This window comes from Oryctolagus cuniculus, chromosome 9 (assembly GCF_051225735.1).
Source record: "Oryctolagus cuniculus isolate XC-2025 breed Fujian yellow rabbit chromosome 9, ASM5122573v1, whole genome shotgun sequence".
NCBI classification, from domain to species: domain Eukaryota; kingdom Metazoa; phylum Chordata; class Mammalia; order Lagomorpha; family Leporidae; genus Oryctolagus; species Oryctolagus cuniculus.
In genome coordinates, this window is record NC_142875.1 from 101,043,423 (window position 1) to 101,062,206 (window position 18,784).

Here is an 18,784-nt window from a genome sequence, read left to right on the forward strand (position 1 = left end):
AGCATGAGGCTTAAATCTTTATTTTTCAAATGTGAACCATAGTAGTCTAATGCTGTTTTGTATAAAGTACAAATGCTACAAATAGTCTCAGCACTCAACATGTATTAATACCTCTCAGATGAATGCAACCTTTCATATAAGTGTTTCAATATGCTTCAGAAAGTATCTGAGTCTCTGTGAGTTTGTTAATCTGTTTGGTAATGAAGATACTTCCTGGTTTTTGTTGTTGTTGTTGTTGCATATTTTTATGTTTAAATTTGAGTTTTTACATTTTTACTATTGTTAATTTAAGTACAATTTGTTCAATGGTTAAAATGGGATTGTTAGTGAAGAAACTTAAAAAGAGCCTCATTTATGTAACGGCTTAAGTCAAAACTATCTTTTATGTTCTAAGTTCATACACTACTAATGATCTGTATTTCTGTTTAAATATAAGTGATGATGTTTAAAATAAAATAAAATTAAGTTAAACTTTAAAAAGCTAGCATTTTCTGGTAGTATCAGGAATACAAAGATTTATAATTGGTGTGTTGATACACTTCCAGTGAAATTTTATAAATCAGCCTTCTTCTGCCTTGAAATGACAGAAACTATTAGGAAAATAGTTGAAATAATGAAACCATGTACACACACCCAAAGCAAATCATACAAATGGAAGTTACTCACTTTACCACTACCAATTCCCAGATCCAGGTTTCAGGAAAATAGCTTCGCGCAGTCTTAGGGAGTGTTAATGGCGTCATCCTCTCATTCTGTATTGTATCAGTCGCCAGAACTATCACAATGAGAGAAAAAAGTACACTGGTTTGAGACTATTTCCATGCAATGTGATCTGAATATATAATGTGGACAAATATTCAGTTTTCCTGCTAAAATTAAAATTTTAGGAAAACTGTACTTGGAGCAACATATTGAGCCACTCATTTTCTGGGTGGCTCGAAAGTATACAATCTTGGAGAAAATAGAACCTTGCGTTGGTGGAGCCAGAATGAAAAATGGTGCATAGTTTCTGGGTTGGGGCAGTTGGGGTAGGCTTCCAAAAAGACAGTAAAGGGGCTGGTGCTGTGGCACAGCAGGTTAAGCCATCAGCTGCATCACTAACATTCAATAGGGGCATTCCTTCAAGCCCGCTGTTCCACTTCCAATCCAGCTCCCTGCTAATGTGCCTGGGGAAGCAGCAGAGAATGACCCAAGTGCTTGGGCCCCTGCCACCCACATAGGAGACCTGAATGAAGCTTTGGGCTCCTGGCTTTAGCCTGCCTCAGCCCTGGTTGTTGCAGCCATTTAGGGAGTGAACCAGCAGAAGGAAGACTTCACTCCTTCTTTGTAACTTTGCCTTTCAAATAAATAAAACAAATCTGTGAAACCAACAAACAAAAAAGAAAAAAACAAAAGACAATAGAACTTTGGCCTTTGAGAGAAGCAATAATCCAATATGCAAGGCCGGCGCCGTAGCTCACTAGGCTAATCCTCCGCCTAGCGGCGCCGGCACACCGGGTTCTAGTCCCGGTCGGGGCGCTGGATTCTGTCCCAGTTGCCCCTCTTCCAGGCCAGCTCTCTGCTGTGGCCAGGGAGTGCAGTGGAGGATGGCCCAGGTGCTTGGGCCCTGCACCCCATGGGAGACCAGGATAAGCACCTGGCTCCTGGCTCCTGCCATCGGATCAGCGCGGTGCGCCAGCCGCAGCGCACCAGCCGCGGCGGCCATTGGAGGGTGAACCAATAGCAAAGGAAGACCTTTCTCTCTGTCTCTGTCTCTCTCTCTCACTGTTCACTCTGCCTGTCAAAAAAAAATAATCCAATATGCATTTGAGGCAAGGATGTATTTGCTGTAGTGAAATCGTTTGAATACATAATGAGCAGAGCTGAAGCATGTTAGTATTATCACTGATAGAGATTCTTTCAATGTTTTTCTTTCTGCAGTCCATAGAACCAAATGAAGTGTGTTAGCTTATCTACCCAATTTTAAAAAAAAGCAAAACAGGGAAAATTACAAACTGCTGGACAAAATAAAGACAAAAATCAAGTTCCTATCAAGTGCAATTCTTTGGTAGGGCAAAAGAAATGTATGACATAGAGTAACTATAAGGTTGGATTGGAGTTGTACTGGTCATCAGTGAAAATCTAGTAAGACAGCTCTTCTGTTCTGCACTTTATTAAAATATGTACAGATGAAGATTCAGAGTTAAAGATTCTAAGAGGGGCCAGGATGTAATCTTCCATCTGCTGCGCCAGCATCCCATGTGGGTGCCAGTTCTAATGTCGGCTGCTGCACTTCTAATACAGCTCTCTGCTGTGGCCTGGGAAGGCAGTGGAAGATGGCCCAAGTGCTTGGGCTCCTACACCTGTGTGGGAGACCCAGAGGAAGTTCCTGGCTCCTGGCTCCTGGCTCCTGGCTTGTGATCCGTCCAGCTCTGGTCATTGTAGCCATATGGGGAGTGAAGCAGCAGGTGGAAGATCTCCCTTTCTTTCTCTCTCTCTCCCTGCCTCCCTCCCTCTTACTCTCTGTAACTCTACCTTTCAAATAATAAATAAAAAATAAAAAATCTAAGACTTCCACTCTTGAGTTTTCTTATTTTCAGAAATAATTTGTGAAGAGCAGATACAATAGGAGATTCCTTACATGATTCTTTCCCCATACCTTTCTCATTCAGAGATTTCTGCATTTATATAGTTTCATTTCTCCATATCCTTCTCTGGAATGGCCAGCAATTTCTTTACTTGGTCTCTTTCTGTTTGACTTTAATTCCTCAATGTTTTCTGATGTTTCACGCCTCCATTCACAAGCTTAAGCATCTATGGCAACCTGAAAATTTATCCCATAGGTATGGTAGCCATGGTCCCTAAGCCCCCTAATGGTTTTGGGGAACTATAAAAATGTCTTAATTTCTTTCCAAACAATGATGAAAAAGTGTATATAACCCAGCCTGGATTATATTTGTCTTTATACCTACACATATATAAAATATTTTAGTGTGTATATATATATATATATACACACATAGATATGTAAAGCAAAGGAATTCTAGTAAACTTGAACATCCTAGAAAGATTCCTGGATTGAATATAACCTTTTCGGGACATAGACTCCTGTTACTATTTTCTTTTCCCTTATTCTTTATCCATAAATCAAATTACATATTTATCTTCATGATCTAATTATTTTGAGGCTATGTTGAAAACCAACTGCTGTTGGAACTGTTGGAATGCATGTTATAAGATTATATTTTGGAAAAAGAGGAATGCTGTTTGGAAAATAGGTTGGTTATGTCCTGAACTTACAGGCTAGTAGCACTTTAGGATCTGTCTATAGATGTCACTTTAGATATCAAAGACTATAGTAAATAATTCTTTAAATAGTCATTATCCTGGGGATAGATTATAATAGCATCGTATAAGCCGGCGCCGTGGCTCAATAGGCTAATCCTCCACCATGCGGCGCCGGCACACCGGGTTCTAGTCCCGGTTGGGGCGCCAGATTCTGTCCCGGTTGCCCCTCTTCCAGGCCAGCTCTCTGCTATGGCCAGGGAGTGCAGCGCAGGATGGCCCAGGTGCTTGGGCCCTGCACCCCATGGGAGACCAGGAAAAGCACCTGGCTCCTGGCTCCTGCCATCGGATCAGCGCGGTGCGCCGGCTGCAGCGGCGGCCATTGGAGGGTGATCCAACGGCAAAGGAAGACCTTTCTCTCTCTGTCTCTCTCTCACTGTTCACTCTGCCTGTCAAAAAAAAAATAGCATCGTATAATATATGAAATGAATATCTTATAAAATATTATTGTCTAATGTAAGGAGGGAACTTATAAAAGAATTATTTTTTCATTGTGTTAATGAAATTAAGCCTGAAGAAGAAAATTGACTTGCTCTGTGCTGCACATCAGGACTTTTGGCTCCTGACTCAGTCTTCAAACTTTTTTAAAAAGATTTTTTACTATGCCAACAAAGACAGCTTAGTGAAAGATGACATGTTGAAAAGGGTGGGTAGAATCGGAGGGGAAAATGCTTGGCTTTGGGCTCTGCAATTAAGGAGCCTGAAACCAAGACTAAACATGAAACATTTAGGATAGGATTAGGAGATAGAGAAAGTACACTTCATTTATATGTGATTGCTATATGTGATTATTGCAAATTTCACTATAATTTGACTTAAAGCTATATAATTTCTTCTAATATCTTTTTCTTTGCTTGAAATGTTTCCTTTTCCTCTTCTGGCACCTTCTGTACACTTGGGAAAGTTCTCTTCATTCCGTATGAGCTATTTCCTCTATGTAATGTTTTCATACTTCTCAGGATTATTCTCTTTTCAACATTTTTTATTTTAATTTTATTTTTTTCTAATTTGAGAGAGAGAGAGAGAACAAGAAAGACAGGTAAGGGAGGGAGTTCCCATCTGCAGGTCCAGTCCCCAAGTGCCTGCCATGTTGGAGCTGGGCAAGGATGAGGCTGGGAGCAGGGAACTCAATGAAGGTCTCCCATGTAGGTGGCAGGGATCCAATCACTTGAGCCACCATTGCTGCCTCCTAGGGCCCACATTAAGAGGAATCTGAAGTCGGAGGCCAGTATTGGATGTAAAACTCTGGTGCTGTGGCATGGAATGCAGGTATCTTAACTGCCAGGCAAAAAGCCCACCACGTTCTCTTCTCATGTATCCTTTGTACACCTATTGTAGTAATTATTATGTTTTATCTTTTTGTCTTTTTTGTTTGTTTGATTTTGCTTACTGGGTGGCAATGTCGTGTCCAATAGATCAAAAGATTTGTTTCCACTGGATCTGCTACTTACTGTCATCATAACTTTGGGCAATTAATTTATACCATGTAATTGTAGACTCCATCTTCCTCATGTAGACAATATACCTGCCTTACCATGTAATTGTTATCATATTTGCTTTATTTCCTTTACTTTAAAACATAAACTGATTTGCGATTTTACCTGGCATTGTGTAGAAAGCACATAGTTTGGGATATTTGATCTTCAAGTTAGTGAATACATTTAAGCCCATGTCCTGGAAAGACAATGATTACTTGATCAAACATAAATATTTAAACATTTTTTTTGAGTATTGTTAATCAGAACACTTTTTATTGATATTTTAAATGTTTCTATCAACTTCTTTACCCAGTGTGGATAATATCATGTAAGTTTTTTTTAACTTTTATTTAATGAATATAAATTTCCAAAGTACGATTTATGGATTACAATGGCTTCCCCCACATACTATCCCTCCCACCCACTACCCTCCCCTTTCCCACTCCCTCTCCCCTTCCATTCACATCAAGATTCATTTTCGATTAACTTAATATACAGAAGATCAGCTTAGTATACATTAAGTAAGGATTTCAACAGTTTGCTCTCACACAGAAACATAAAGTGAAAAATAATAGATGACTTTTTTTAAGTGATGATGAAATCAGATCAGACCTATTGTCATGTTTAATCCCAGTGAGAGTCAAGTTGGGAGTTGATAATTTCTTTTTTTTTTTTATTTTTACAGAGGATCAGTTTAGTATACATTAAGTAAAGATTTCAACAGTTTGCACCCCCATAGAAACACAAAGTGAAATATATTGTTTGAGTACTCGTTATAGCATTAAATCTCAATACACAGCACATTAAGGACAGAGATCCTACATGAGGAGTAAGTGCACAGTGACTCCTGTTGTTGACTTTACCAATTGACACTCCTGTCTATGGCATCAGTAGTCTCTCTATGCTCCGGTCATGAGTTTCCAAGGCTATGGAAGCCCTCTGAGTTCTCCAATTCTTATCTTGTTTAGACAAGGTCATAGTCAAAGTGGAGGTTCTCTCCTCCCTTCAGAGAAAGGTACCTCCTTCTTTGAAGACCTGTTCTTTCCACTGAGATCTCACTCGCAGAGATCTTTTGCCATGCCTGAAATACTCTCATGGGCTTTTCAGCCAGATCCGAATGCCTTTAGGGCTGATTCTGAGGCCAGAGTGCTATTTAGGAAAAAGTCAATTTTTTGTAAAAAAATTGGAATACTGATCCATGCTATTATGTAACTTATGTAAATTATTATATAACTTTTCTATAACAAAAGTTAACAGAAAACTGAATCAAGTAGTGGAATAATGGAATTTTATTTTCTGAAGACTCTTCAAATGTTGTTACTCATGTTCTTTAGCACAACAAAGCTGAGCATTGTAATGCTGAGTGTGAAAAGGATTTATAGTCCAAAATTCATCCTGGCCTTGGCTGTGTTCTGATTATCTGTTAGCTGAGTAAGACACTAACCCTCACTAGGCCTCAGTTTCCTCAGCAGAAAAATGAGAACTCGCCCTGAGCATGTTAAAACATTCTTTACCAATGTGATCTTCTATTAATCCTACATAATTTATAGAACCCTAATGGCTCATAATGGGTTTTACCTTTACAAGTCTGTAGACATCTTTTTCATCTCTGTCTACAACTGGGTATGGGAATGAGTCAGAGGAGACATGTTTGATACAGTTTTCTTCTTCATCTTTTGTCCTGACGATACCTTTCAGATGTGCCAAATTATATACCTATAAAGTATGAGAAAACAAGTGGCATTGTTTTCTTCAGCTTTCTTGGATAAACTCAGTAAAAAAGAACTAATGTGGCCAATGCAAATCATTTCTTGAGTGTGTTTACTACCTATTACAAAGTTTTTGTAGATATTTTCTTTTGAAGAGTGCTTTTTCCTAAAAGTGTTTATGATATTCAAGAAAAAATGTGTTCCACATACTAAAGAGTATCAGAAAGCATCAAGAGAATGTTCAAATTCTTATGTTTGAGGGAAATATTTCTAATATTATTATAACATTATAATATGACATGTAAATGTAATAAAAATGTAAAATAAATGTAAAATTAAATATCATGTAAATTTGTAAAAATGTAAAATTACATGTAAATTTTATATTATAACATTACATATAAATGTAATCAAACATGTTTCTAATACACCAGACAGTTAATATATAGAATTTCACTACACAAAAGGTGTCTAAGCTAGTTTTATGGATATTACCCTTAAGGAACACACAATTTCAGTTAGGTTTATTATTGGAGTAGGTATAAAGCAATGTTGCCACTATTAAAGGGGCTTATATCTACCCATTTTTACCTTTGTATGTAGAATGGAAAATGAATTTCCTGTTCTAAATAGTTACATAAACAATCACATATCTATCTATGTCAGATCATGTAAAAACAAAAAATAATTAAAATCAATTGGTAATTTACAAACAGAAGTTAGATTTTTAAAAAAAACTATTATTAAAACTGCTATGTTCTATTATGTTATATGTGTATACATATTGTAGATCTACATGGGAAAAATTATTAAGAGTTTTCTTTTAATTGGCTTATAGTTAAGATTGCCCATAAATTTAAACAGCTAAAATTAATGAAAGATACATTTTAATTCATATGACCTGAATCTCTGTATCATATGTTTTAGACTTGATGGTAGAAAAAAACTAAAAGGCCAGCGCCACGGCTCACTAGGCTAATCCTCTGCCTTGCTCGGCAGCACACCAGGTTCTAGTCCCGGTCGGGGCGCCGGATTCTGTCCTGGTTTCCCCTCTTCCAGGCCAGCTCTCTGCTGTAGCCAGGGAATGCAGTGGAGGATGGCCCAAGTGCTTAGGCCCTGCAGCCCATGGGAGACCAGGATAAGCACTTGGCTCCTGCCATCAGATCAGCACAGTGCGCCGGCCATGGCACGCTGGCCATGGTGGCCATTGGAGGGTGAACCAATGGCAAAAGGAAGACCTTTCTCTCTGTCTCTCTCACTGTCCACTCCGCCTGTCAAAAAAAAAAAAAAAAAACTAAAAACATTCTATATGTTTGTGCTTAAGTCTACTGGTTAAACAAGCTACACCATGTTAAATATTTAAGAGATGCTTCCAAATATATGTATTCTTAATATTTATGGAAGGCATTGCACCTTCTGGTAAATGTTTTCTTAAGTTGTTATCTAATGGTTGAAACTGTTTGCTAAGTTTTCATGTGCTATTGCTATTGTCAGTAAGCGATCTGGGACTTGCTCCCCCATTTCTCAATTCTAAGCCCAACTTGTTCTCTCATTTCTCTATTCTCTTCAAGGTAGGAAACTAATTCTATTATGAAGGAATCTCCAAGATGCAAAATCTGATTTTAGATCTTATGAAGGAGATGGCTAACATTTTTCTGTAATAGCATAGCCAAAATAAGAGCTTAAATTATAATTTCTTAGCTAGATTTACTTCGCCATCAGCGAGGTGAACAGGAAAGACCTCCCTTTCAGAACAAAGGGAAAGAAAGTTTTAAAGTGAGAATATAGTTTTCCCCATGGGCATTGTCTACCTTAGAAAAACTGCTACAGAACATGCCTGTGACTACAGACTTCAAGTTTAGGCCACCTAGGATTAGAGATGGGACTGGAGCACCCCCTTGACTTGCATCCTCTGGTCTGCTTTAACAAAAACCAGGAGGAAAAGAAAGCTAGGCATCAGAAGCAATGGGTGGCAGGCCTATTAATGGCTGATCTGCCCTCAAGGAGACCTAACAGGCCAGTCCACTGCAGTGGCTTCTAATGTGATAAGACTGGGCTTCAGCAGAAGTCAGCTTATGAAGAGCCCTGGCAGCTCTGCCAGCCAAGGGTTGGATCACTGGAAATGGACCTGCCCTGGAGTCAAAGGATGCCCAGGTCAGAGCCACAGATCGTATTGGCTCTAAGCTGAAAAGCCCTTCACTCAGCTCAGCTTCCAAAGTGACCACCGCAGCTGAGGGGATGGCCAAATAGGGTCAGCAACATTGCAGGCAGAACTGTAAATTTCCTGTTGGAGTTGCCACCTGCCTTTCCCTGGCCAGCTGTCCTCCCAGGCCAGCTAGGTAATGGAAGTCAACAGGGTGCCTTCCCCAAGGAGGTTCTCACCTCCCTTAGGATGTAGGCTATATGAAGAGACAGATGAGTCTGAGCCTCATAATTTACAAGGCCTAAAGCCCACCAGATTATTATCAAGCCCCTTCTGTCAGGTTATATTTGCCTCTCAATCAGAAAACTTAATTGTAGCTCAGGTAGCACCTTTCTTAGCTCCTCTAATAATGATTCTGTTCTTTGTTCTAGACCCAGTCCAGCCCACTTGGGTCTCATTCCTTTGTAATCATAACCTCTACATCACCACCAATGGCTCTACTCCCAGCCTGCAAACCTGTGTGTACTAATGGTCCTCTCCCCCACTTAATGTTGTATGATTGTTCAGAATTTCTATACAGACAAACCCCGCTACCTGCAAAGTTAAGTGGCTTTTCTCCAGGCTTGGCTGGAATCAGCCTTAAGTCACATCCATCAAACTGTCCCCACAAGGGTCCAGAGACACCCCCCCCCCAATTTCCTCTCTATGAAATCCTCTCATTACCTGGTTAATGCTACTCTTAGCATCATTGGTTACTATTCTCACCCTGTCTTTTATACTACAGTGTCTAAGTGTTTACTGCAGGTTATAATGGAACAAACAAAAGCCTTCAACAACCAGGTGGTCAACCAAATGCTGCTACAAGGATTTACTCAGCTCCCCACCCAGGAGACAGCGACTTGAGACATTGCCCCATGCCAGCGAAGTGTACCTTGTCGCCCCATGACAGCAGGAAGTAGCTCTAAAGACAGATCATCTTCCCTCTACCCCTCCTGGACTTTTGGGACTAATATAGCCCCATACAAACCCAGATCAGTGTAGTCCACTATTTGTAGGATGTAAAGTCTGAAATGTTTTATCCAATAATGTTCCACAATTCTCTGTTGTTCCATATGTGCTCAAATATGAGATGTTTTTCTACCAAATTATTGTTCAGAATTTTTTTGTGCATTGGTCCTTGAAGATTATTTTTCATGTTGTAGAGTATTCTCTCTCTCTCTCTCTTTTTTTAGAGAATTCTCTTAACTACTTGAGAGCCACCTAAGTTGTCTGAGATAGGACACTATAACAGTCAATGTTTGTGCTGTGTCTGGTCATTCTACTCAAGCTCCTGGTAGTGCTGATTCAGATAGAATTAGACATTTGGGTCATTAGGTTTCATTTTTCATAAAAGTATGTGCTCCCCATGTTCATCATATAAACACAATTGATTTTTTTAAAAAATGTTAATATAAAGAGGACAGATTTCTTGGATTTCATAGGCATAGTCTAAGAAGATAACCATATTTTCTTCACTTCTCCCTCCCTCCCTCAGTCTGCCTTCCTGCTTTTCCTTTTGTTTTTTAAATTTTTGCCAAAATATAAATCCACCATAATCACATTCTTAGTGCACCACTAATCATAATATTCAACAAGTAAAATGTAGAAAACTATTGATTTTTTCTGTCTTAAATAAAAGTTGATGTTTAAATTCTTCAAAATTATGTCTTAATTATTACATCTTAATAATCCAAGCTATAATACATGAGATTAGAAATAGAGAAACTGCAAATGATGTAGCTTATGGAAGAACGTCATGTCTTAGCAACTAAACAAGATACTGATGGGGCTGGTGTTGTGGCATGGTGGATTAAGTCATTGCCTGTGAGGTCAGCATCCCATGTCCAAGTGCGAGTTTGAGTGCTGGCTGCTCTGCTTCAGATCCAGCTCCCTGCTAATGCACCTGGGAAGGCAGCAGAAGATGGTCCAAGTACCTGCACACCTGCCACCCAGTGGGAGATTGGGATGCAGTTCTTGGATCCTGGCTTTTGCCTAGCCAAGCCTGGACCATTGTGGCCATTTGGAGAGCAAACTAGTGGATGGAGGATGGATTCTCTCTCTCTCTCTCTCTCTCTCTCTCTCTCTCTCCTCTGTCTCTGTCACTGTGCCTCTCAAATAAATACATCTTTTTTAAAAAAGAAAGTTACTGATGAGGCACAACCAAGTTTGCCAGACAAGACCCCAAAAAGTCTCAGGATTTGAAGATAGAGAGTCCCTTAGAAGGCAGGGAGTGGGGAAGGAAGCAGAAAACAAGGAGATAAATTGAAAAACAGTACACCAGTGAAATGCTAGCCCAGTTTCCCACTTAGCTCCAGAATGCTAACTGCCTGTCATACGTCTCTTAGGGAAGAGTTAGTTCCTGGGACAAAATGGACATTCAAGAATAATAAAGTAAATGCCTTCAAAACTTCCACTGATAATCATTTTCTAACTAAATTTCTGTACTAAGTCAAAGTATTTTTGAACATAAGTACAATTTATTTATTTATTTAGTTTTAATCTTTCCATCAATGGCAATTTTAAAAATTTATTTGCATGCATTTCTTGGGTTCTGCTTTAAAGCATTTTTAAAATATTTATTTATTTATTTATTTGAAAGTCAGAGCTACACAGAGAGAGAGAGAGAGATCTTCTGCTCAATGTGCACTCCTCAAATGGCTGCAAAATGTGGGGCTGGGCCAGGCCGAAGCCAGTAGCCAGGAGTTTCTTCAGGGTCTCCCACATAGGTGGCAAGGTCCCAAGCGCTTGGGCCATCATCTGCTACTTTCCAAGGCACATTAGCAGGGAGCTGGATCGAAAGTGGAGAGCTGGGACTCGAACTGATTCCCATACGGGACGCCAGCACTGCTTAACCTGCTATGCCACAATCCCTCTCCTAAATTGAAGTATTGATTGATTATTAGAGGAAATACAGATATTCATAGTTCCCCCCAATTTTACTTCCCAGGTCTTCTTCCTCAGGATGTCACCACAAAAGGAAGAAATAAACAAGGAGGAAGTCACAAGATTCAGGACACAATAGATGAAACCAGGAGAGTGCTGAAGGGAATCCTCAAGAATGAGACTGAATGATTGGCCTAGAGAACTAAACATGACCCCAACAGGAAAAACAAGCAAAGCTGGCAGAATTGAGCTGGACAGTGTTTAACAGAATCATTAGGAAATGTGAAGACAGAGATTGAGTGAAGGGGGTGTGGGTGCAAATACATAACTAAGGCAATGATTAAACTCTAGGAAAAATAAAAACAAGAAATACAGTCATAACACACTGCTTGGTTTCAGGATGAACAGTATTTATAAGGTTATAATAATGAAAATTTACTAAAGATTTAACCTAAATTGTCATATAACTGTGATCACTGGCAAAATGAGGAGAGAACAGGAGAGGAACAATAAGGATTGACATGCTGATTTACTATGATGGAAATTAATAGATAATGTTAAAATTATGGAGAAGGAAATAAATATTAGAAGAAATACTGATGCACCAGAAGACAGCAAAGCACACAGTGGGTCCACTAGAGACCCACACATGAGCTGATCCGTATATTTTTCAGCGTCACTTTGAACTATAGGATTCACTGCGTTTAATTTCTGGGAGAGTCAGGGAATTGGGCATTAGTTGTCTGGCTCCTTGCAATGAACATTGTAAATAAAACCCTCCCCACTCCTCTCCTCCACATACCCACACACAAAGGAAGAAATAGCTAACATGATTAAAAGTACATGCTTCTGAGGAATGCAATGAGAAAGGGTGATGAGGAGCCAAGAGACATTATTGGTCCTGTTTTCTATTTTGTTATAACCCTTGTGGTATTTTATTTATATTTTAGGGTTCTTTGAGATTTCTAAGATTCTATTTTTTATAAATAGAATGGTTTTCATTTTCCAAAGATCAATATTATTCTAATAAGCTCTGTACTGAGTGTCTTAATGAAAAAAGTAAGTAATATGCATTTGAGTCATTAGTGAGATAGCAACGGAATAATAAATTATAGTATAGATAGAGTACCTGAAATTAGGTACAAGTTCAGCAGCTTGGTGGTTGTACAACTTTCTGTTTCAGTTTGAGTACATGGCTAAATTTTTCTGAACTATAACTTTATATGTTACAGTGACAGTGATGTATCTTTAGCATTGAATATGATAGCATGTTTAAAAATTTTGAATAGTTAACCCCAGACAAATGCAAAGTGTTTTAAAGTATTACTTCTTTTAAAAAGCAAATTTGAGATCAATTCAAAGTTTACTTGGGCAAGAAAAACATTACAACACTCAGCAGCAATCCTGACCAAAGATGGTTCTTTTGAAAGTTCCCTTTGCAACGTTGTGAGCTAATGACGTTAAGGGAGTACCTGATTGGAGCAGTCTGGGTTTGCCTTAATCTGCGTATAATTTGTATTGGCTGAGCTTTCTGTTCCGTGATTGGCTGAGGCTCAGTTGCTTAGCTGCAAGAGTAGCTGTATTAGGTTAGGGCTGGTTTGCGCAATGCAGTTCTGGAGAACTAAGGCCCCTTTGGGTCAATTCATCCTTCGAATGTGGAGGCTGGTTTAGGCCAATTTATCGCGGTTCAACACTTCCTTTTCTGAACAGGGGTTTCTCCTTGCTCTGAGCCACTCAAGGAGGCATTTCTGACACCTGAGTGTGATGGGAACCCACCTTGGATGCGGAGAGCTCGGCCTCGGGCTTCATGAGCAGCACGCTTTTGTCCACGGCGCGGAGGGCACAGAGGGATTGCGGAGAAGCCTCGACTCGCAGGTGGGTTTGTGAGGCCGGGAGACCTTGTGCTGGGCTGAAGCCCAGATCCACCTGTGAGGAAAGAGAAGTCATCAGGAAAGCAGGCTACGTGTTTTGCCATCTGAATGTCCCTCACATTGAACACATTAGTCTGCTAATTTATGATTGTCGGAGTTCAGTTAGTTTCTTTGTTTCTTTTTTCATAAAAGTTCATTGAGCAGTTAACATACAAGCCAGTCACATTCTGAAACAAAAAATAGGCACTTGGAATGATAGATATTCTTGTTGATTATATGTAAGGACAAACTGTATATCTGACTATATTGCTCCTGGTGAAATGTCAGTCATTCTAGTTGGAGATCATTCTCTCTCTAACCATCTATGTGTCTTTAACTGTGCTCCCATTTCACTGAGTAGAATGAAAGGAAAGGCAAGGACTCGGTTTTCAAGGATACTTTAACAAGTTCACAGAAAAGGGCCTGCGCCGCAGCTCAATAGGCTAATCCTCCGCCTTGCGGCGGCCGCACACCGGGTTCAGGACCCAGTCGGGGCGCCGGATTCTGTCCCAGTTGCCCCTCTTCCAGGCCAGCTCTCTGCTGTGGCCCGGGAGTGCAGTGGAGGATGGGTCCTTGGGCCCTGCATCCCATGGGAGACCAGGAGAAGCACCTGGCTCCTGGCTTCAGATAGGCGCGGTGTGCTGGCTGTAGCGCGCAGGCGGCAGCGGCCATTGGAGGGTGAACCAATGGCAAAGGAAGACCTTTCTCTCTGTCTCTCTCTCTCACTGTCCACTCTGCCTGTCAAAAAATAAAATACAAAAAAACTTAAGTTCACAGACAAGGAAATTAAAAGATAGATTTGTTTTGGTGCAAAAATTTGGGATCCATGCCTATGAGGGATATTTTAAAAGTTCATAGAAAATGTGTACTGTGAGTAAACCACTTCAGTGCCCAGTACAGCATGATTGAAAGTGGGCTGGTAGAAATGCACAGTGGAGTAGCAGTCGTCCGGAGTTGCAGAGAAGTGGAAACGGAGATGTGTTAGTCAAAGAGTGCAAAGGTTTGATTATACTGCTGATCAGTTCTGGAGGTCTGCCTCTACAAGTACTGTGTCAAGTCCTTAAGAGGTTAAATCTTCTATAAGCGTTCTAGTCACACATAAACACAAACAATAAGATGTGAGGGGAAAATAAATGTCTTGAACCAAGAGTTGGGAATCCTGGATGCCAGTTCTGATTTGTCTTAAAATGATGTGACTTTGAGTGAGTTATGACATTATCAGGGCTTCAGTTGTCTTCACCTGCAAAGTAATCTGTGTCATTCGTAGACTGGTGTTTTTGTTTTCTTTGTTTTTTCTAAGTTTAAGAAAGAAATCACCCACCTTGTTGTGAAGACGACATTCAATCTCCAGTTTTGCAGAATCCCCAATCATTTCCCCATCAGGAAGAACGGCATAGATGAGCAACTCTGCCAAGGGAGCCAAGTCTGTCTCCACAGGGACTGACAGAAGAAAATGGCCTTTCACTGCAGCACAGAGAGCATGAGAAGAGAAGGTTATGGGTCAGGAAGGTGACTGGAAAACCTGAATGACTGACATGCCAGGATTTGGGGGATTGTATCTTTACTGGAGACATTCTTACATCTATTCTGTAGTTAATGCTGTAGGTGTGAATGGTGTGTTTAAGATGTGAAAACAGTAGCACAGGAATCTTTTTATTGTCTCTTTTCTGCTTTGTAAAGCATTTATTTTCTTCATTAATTGATTTGAAAGACACACACACACACACACACACAGAGAGAGAGAGAGAGAGAGAGAGAGACAGAAAGAAAGAGAGAAATAACCAGCTCCCATCTCCTGGTTTACTCCCAAAATGCCTGCAACATCTGAGGCTAGGTCAGGCCAAAGCTGGAAGCCAGAAATTCAATCCAAGTCTTGCCCATGGGTGGAGTCTTCCCCATGGGGTCCAACTACCTGAGCCATCACCTGCTGCTTCTCGGGATGCACATTTTCAGGAAATTAGAATCAGGAGCAGAGCCAGAACACTCACTCATGTGATTGGGGTGCCTCAAGCGGTGTCTTAACTGCTGTGCAAAACACCCTTCCCAATGAAGCATCTTTACTATTGAAAAAATTCATCTATGTCGGGGCTGGCACTGTGGCACAGTGGGTTAACACCATGGCCTGAAGTGCTGGCATCCCATATGGGTGCTGGTTCAGGTCCCAGTTGCTCCACTTCCAACCCAACTCTCTGCTGTGGCCTTGGAGAGCAGCAGAGGATGGCCCAAGTGCTTGGACCCCTGGGCCCGCATGGGAGACCCGGTGGAGTCTTCTGGATCCTGGCTTCAGATTGGTGCAGCTCCAGCTGTTGCAGTCAATTTGGGAGTGAGCCAGCAGATGGAAGGCCTCTCTCTCACTCTCTCTGTGTCGCTCCCCGTCTTCATGGAGGAACGACACTAAACCCTGCCTAGGCTTCATATCTGAGTCACGGCACCATTATGTCGCTCCCCCTCTTCGCGGAGGAACGACACAGGACCCTGCACTGTTCTTTTGTCTGCTCGGCACTCCCCGGGTTTGCTGCTGGTTCTTCCAGGGTTGGCTACCGACCCTTCCACCTCCGTGGAAGGGCGGTTCCCCCTGCCACTTTCCCCACTTCCGCGGGGGAGCGGCACACCACCGGCCGGCTCTCTCGGGGGCTGCTCAGGTGTTCCTTCAGATGTTCCTGGTGCATGTTGTCTCTATCCTCCTTTATAGTCCTCTTCCACCAATCCCAACTCTGCTACCCACACGCCGAGTACACTGCTCTCCTCCAGTCAGGAGCAGGATCAGCTCCTGCAGGTCATCACTCAAGTTGGCGAGAGGCAGCTGCGTAGAAGTTGTTGCTCCCTTCACAGCGCCATATTGTGGGAGAGCAGATGCATAGAATAAGTCTTAATTCCAGTAACAGTCTAGTCTGAGTTGCTCCCCACACTCTGCCTCTCCTCTCTTATATGTGACTCTGACTTTCAAATAAATAAATAAATCTTTAAAAAATTCAAAAAGTTAGGTAAATAGAAAATGATGATTTAGCACTGATGGAACCCAGTAATAGGACTAAAAATTATACATTATTTTGTGGAAACATTCAACAGTTAGAAGTACATATATATTTGTTTTTAAAGCCTCTTGTATGAGACAAAATTTCATAGTATTTACATTTCTCAAGTGAAAATTTTTTGTGTTTCTGTTCAATCTGAGGCTATAAATGGATCTCCTAATGATGAACTCTATGATCTGTATTTATTTTTAAAAGAGATTATTTGACACATTAAATAGCCAACAGGATGTTAAGATTGGGCAACAGCAAGTATACAATTGAACACATTTGCTGAACCCCTACCACGTATCAGTTCACTGTTCTGGGCAGTTGGAATGAAACTGTGAAATCAGACCAATAAAAGTCCCCGACTACATGCTGTTTCATGTAGAAACATTTGGAAAGAAAAAGGCAATAAATAAACTGATTAAATAATTAAATGATAGGTGTGGGGAGCAACTGAGACTAGAGAGAGCACACGGGGCGCGAGTAGATAGGAAGCGTGGGGCTAGCGCGGAGGCTGTGGGGTGGCCGTGAAAAGGCACAGAGACCGTGGAGTGCACGCGAAGCCAGGAAGCCACGCAGATGAGAGAAGCCCGGGCTGAAGCCGCGCAGAGCCGGGAAGCCGCTGCGGTGTGGGGCGCCAGGAAGCCACCTTGGGGCGGGCGCCGGGAAGCCGCGGGGATAAGAGAAACAGAAGTATAGAGGTAAAATGAGAGAAATAGGAATGCTGGCAGATAGAAGTAAAATAAGAGAAATAGGAGTGCCCGGAGATAGAGAAATAGAGAAAAATAAGGCCTCCCCACAACATGGTGATGAGAAGGCTCGGATTCGGTCTGCCTCATTAGCAAGGCAGTAAGCACCTGTGGGCAGCTTGAGCAGAGCATGCACCGCAGGGCACCGAACACAGGCACACATCAGCGCCTAAAAACCTCCCTACAACATGGCGAAGAGAGGACCCGGATTCGGTTTGCCTGATTGGTAGGGCTTGTAAGCACCTGTGGGCAACTTGAGCAGAGCAAAGCAGAGTGTGCGCCGCGGGGCACCGAAGACAGGCACGTATCAACGCCAAAAATAAAAAGAAAGGGGGAACTGTGGGGAGCAACTGAGACTAGACTCAATTACTGGAACTAGAACTAATTCTATGCATCTGCTCTCCCACAATATGGCGCTGGGGAGGAGTAAACTTCTACGCAGCTGCCTCCTGCCAATTTGACTGATAAGCTGCAGGAGCTGATCCTGCTCATGATTGGAGGAGAGCAGTGTGCTCGGCGTGTGGGTAGCAGAGTTGGGATTGGTGGAAGAGGACTATAAAGGAGGAGAGAGACACCATGCACCAGGAACATCTGAGGAACATCTGAGCAGCCCCCGAGAGAGCTGGCCGGTGGTGTGCCGATCCTCTGCGGAAGCGGGAAAAGCGGCAGGGGGTGCCGCCCTTCCACAGAGGTGGAGGGGTCGGCAGCTAACCCGGGACAGCGTTGTTCCTCCACGAGTGAGGGAACGGCAGCTAACCCAGGAAGGTCTGAGCAGATAAAAGAACAGCGCAGGGTCCAGTGTCGTTCCTCCATGAATGGGGGAGCGACAATAGGAAGTGTGTTTTCATTTGGTAAATTCTATGTAGAAAAAAATTAGGGCAGGATAGAAGAGAAGGGCATTGTAAATACCATTGTTGAATTGTAGATTATGTTTTAAAATTGTTATTTATTATTTATTTATTTATTTATTGACAGGTAGAGTTAGACTGTGAGAGAGAGACACAGAAAAAGGTCTTCCTTCCGTTGGTTTACCCCCCAAATGGCCGCTATGGCTGCAGTTACGCCAATCTGAAGCAGGAGTCAGGTGCTTCTTCCTGGTCTCCCATGCAGGTGCAGAGGACCAAGCACTTGAGCCATCCTCCACTGCCTTCCTGGGCCACAGCAGAGAGCTGGACTTGGAGAGGAACAACCTGGACTAGAACCTGGTGCCCATATAGGATGCTGGCACTGCAGGTGGAGGATTAACCAAGTGAGCCATGGCGCCAGCCCCATTTTTATTTATTATTAATTTATTTGAAAGACAGAGGGAGTGAGTGAGAGAGACAATCTTCTTTTTGCAAGTTTACTTCCCAAATGTCTGCAGCATTTAGGGCTGAGCCAGGCTGAAACCAGGAGCCAGGAACTCAATCCAGTTCTCTCAAGTGGGTGGCAGGGACCCAACTACTTGAGCCATTACCTGCTGCCTCTCAGGGTATGTATTAGCAGGAAGCTGGAATTGGAAGCAGGGCTGAGACTTGAACCCCGGGCTC

The 18,784-nt window shown here is 41.8% G+C and overlaps 2 protein-coding genes across 2 annotated transcripts in view; one reads left to right on the forward strand and one right to left on the reverse strand.

The window, feature by feature from the left end:
• Nucleotides 1–18,784, forward strand: part of LOC149124684 (uncharacterized) — a 173,619-nt gene that overhangs the window by 124,911 nt on the left and 29,924 nt on the right. Inside the window, exon 4 of the mRNA XM_089303317.1 lies at nt 11,641–13,451. The gene's annotated coding sequence lies outside the window, so the exon portion shown is untranslated. The remainder of the gene's footprint in view (nt 1–11,640; nt 13,452–18,784) is intronic.
• The window catches only part of LOC100353095 (alpha-2-macroglobulin), a 66,753-nt gene that overhangs the window by 33,100 nt on the left and 14,869 nt on the right, over nt 1–18,784 (reverse strand). The window contains exons 14-18 of the mRNA XM_089303318.1: nt 14,808–14,950; nt 13,353–13,502; nt 6,381–6,518; nt 4,926–4,998; nt 667–775 (exon numbers count right to left, since the gene is read on the reverse strand). Of these exons, the coding sequence (XP_089159444.1) occupies nt 667–775; nt 4,926–4,998; nt 6,381–6,518; nt 13,353–13,502; nt 14,808–14,950 (613 nt within the window). The remainder of the gene's footprint in view (nt 1–666; nt 776–4,925; nt 4,999–6,380; nt 6,519–13,352; nt 13,503–14,807; nt 14,951–18,784) is intronic.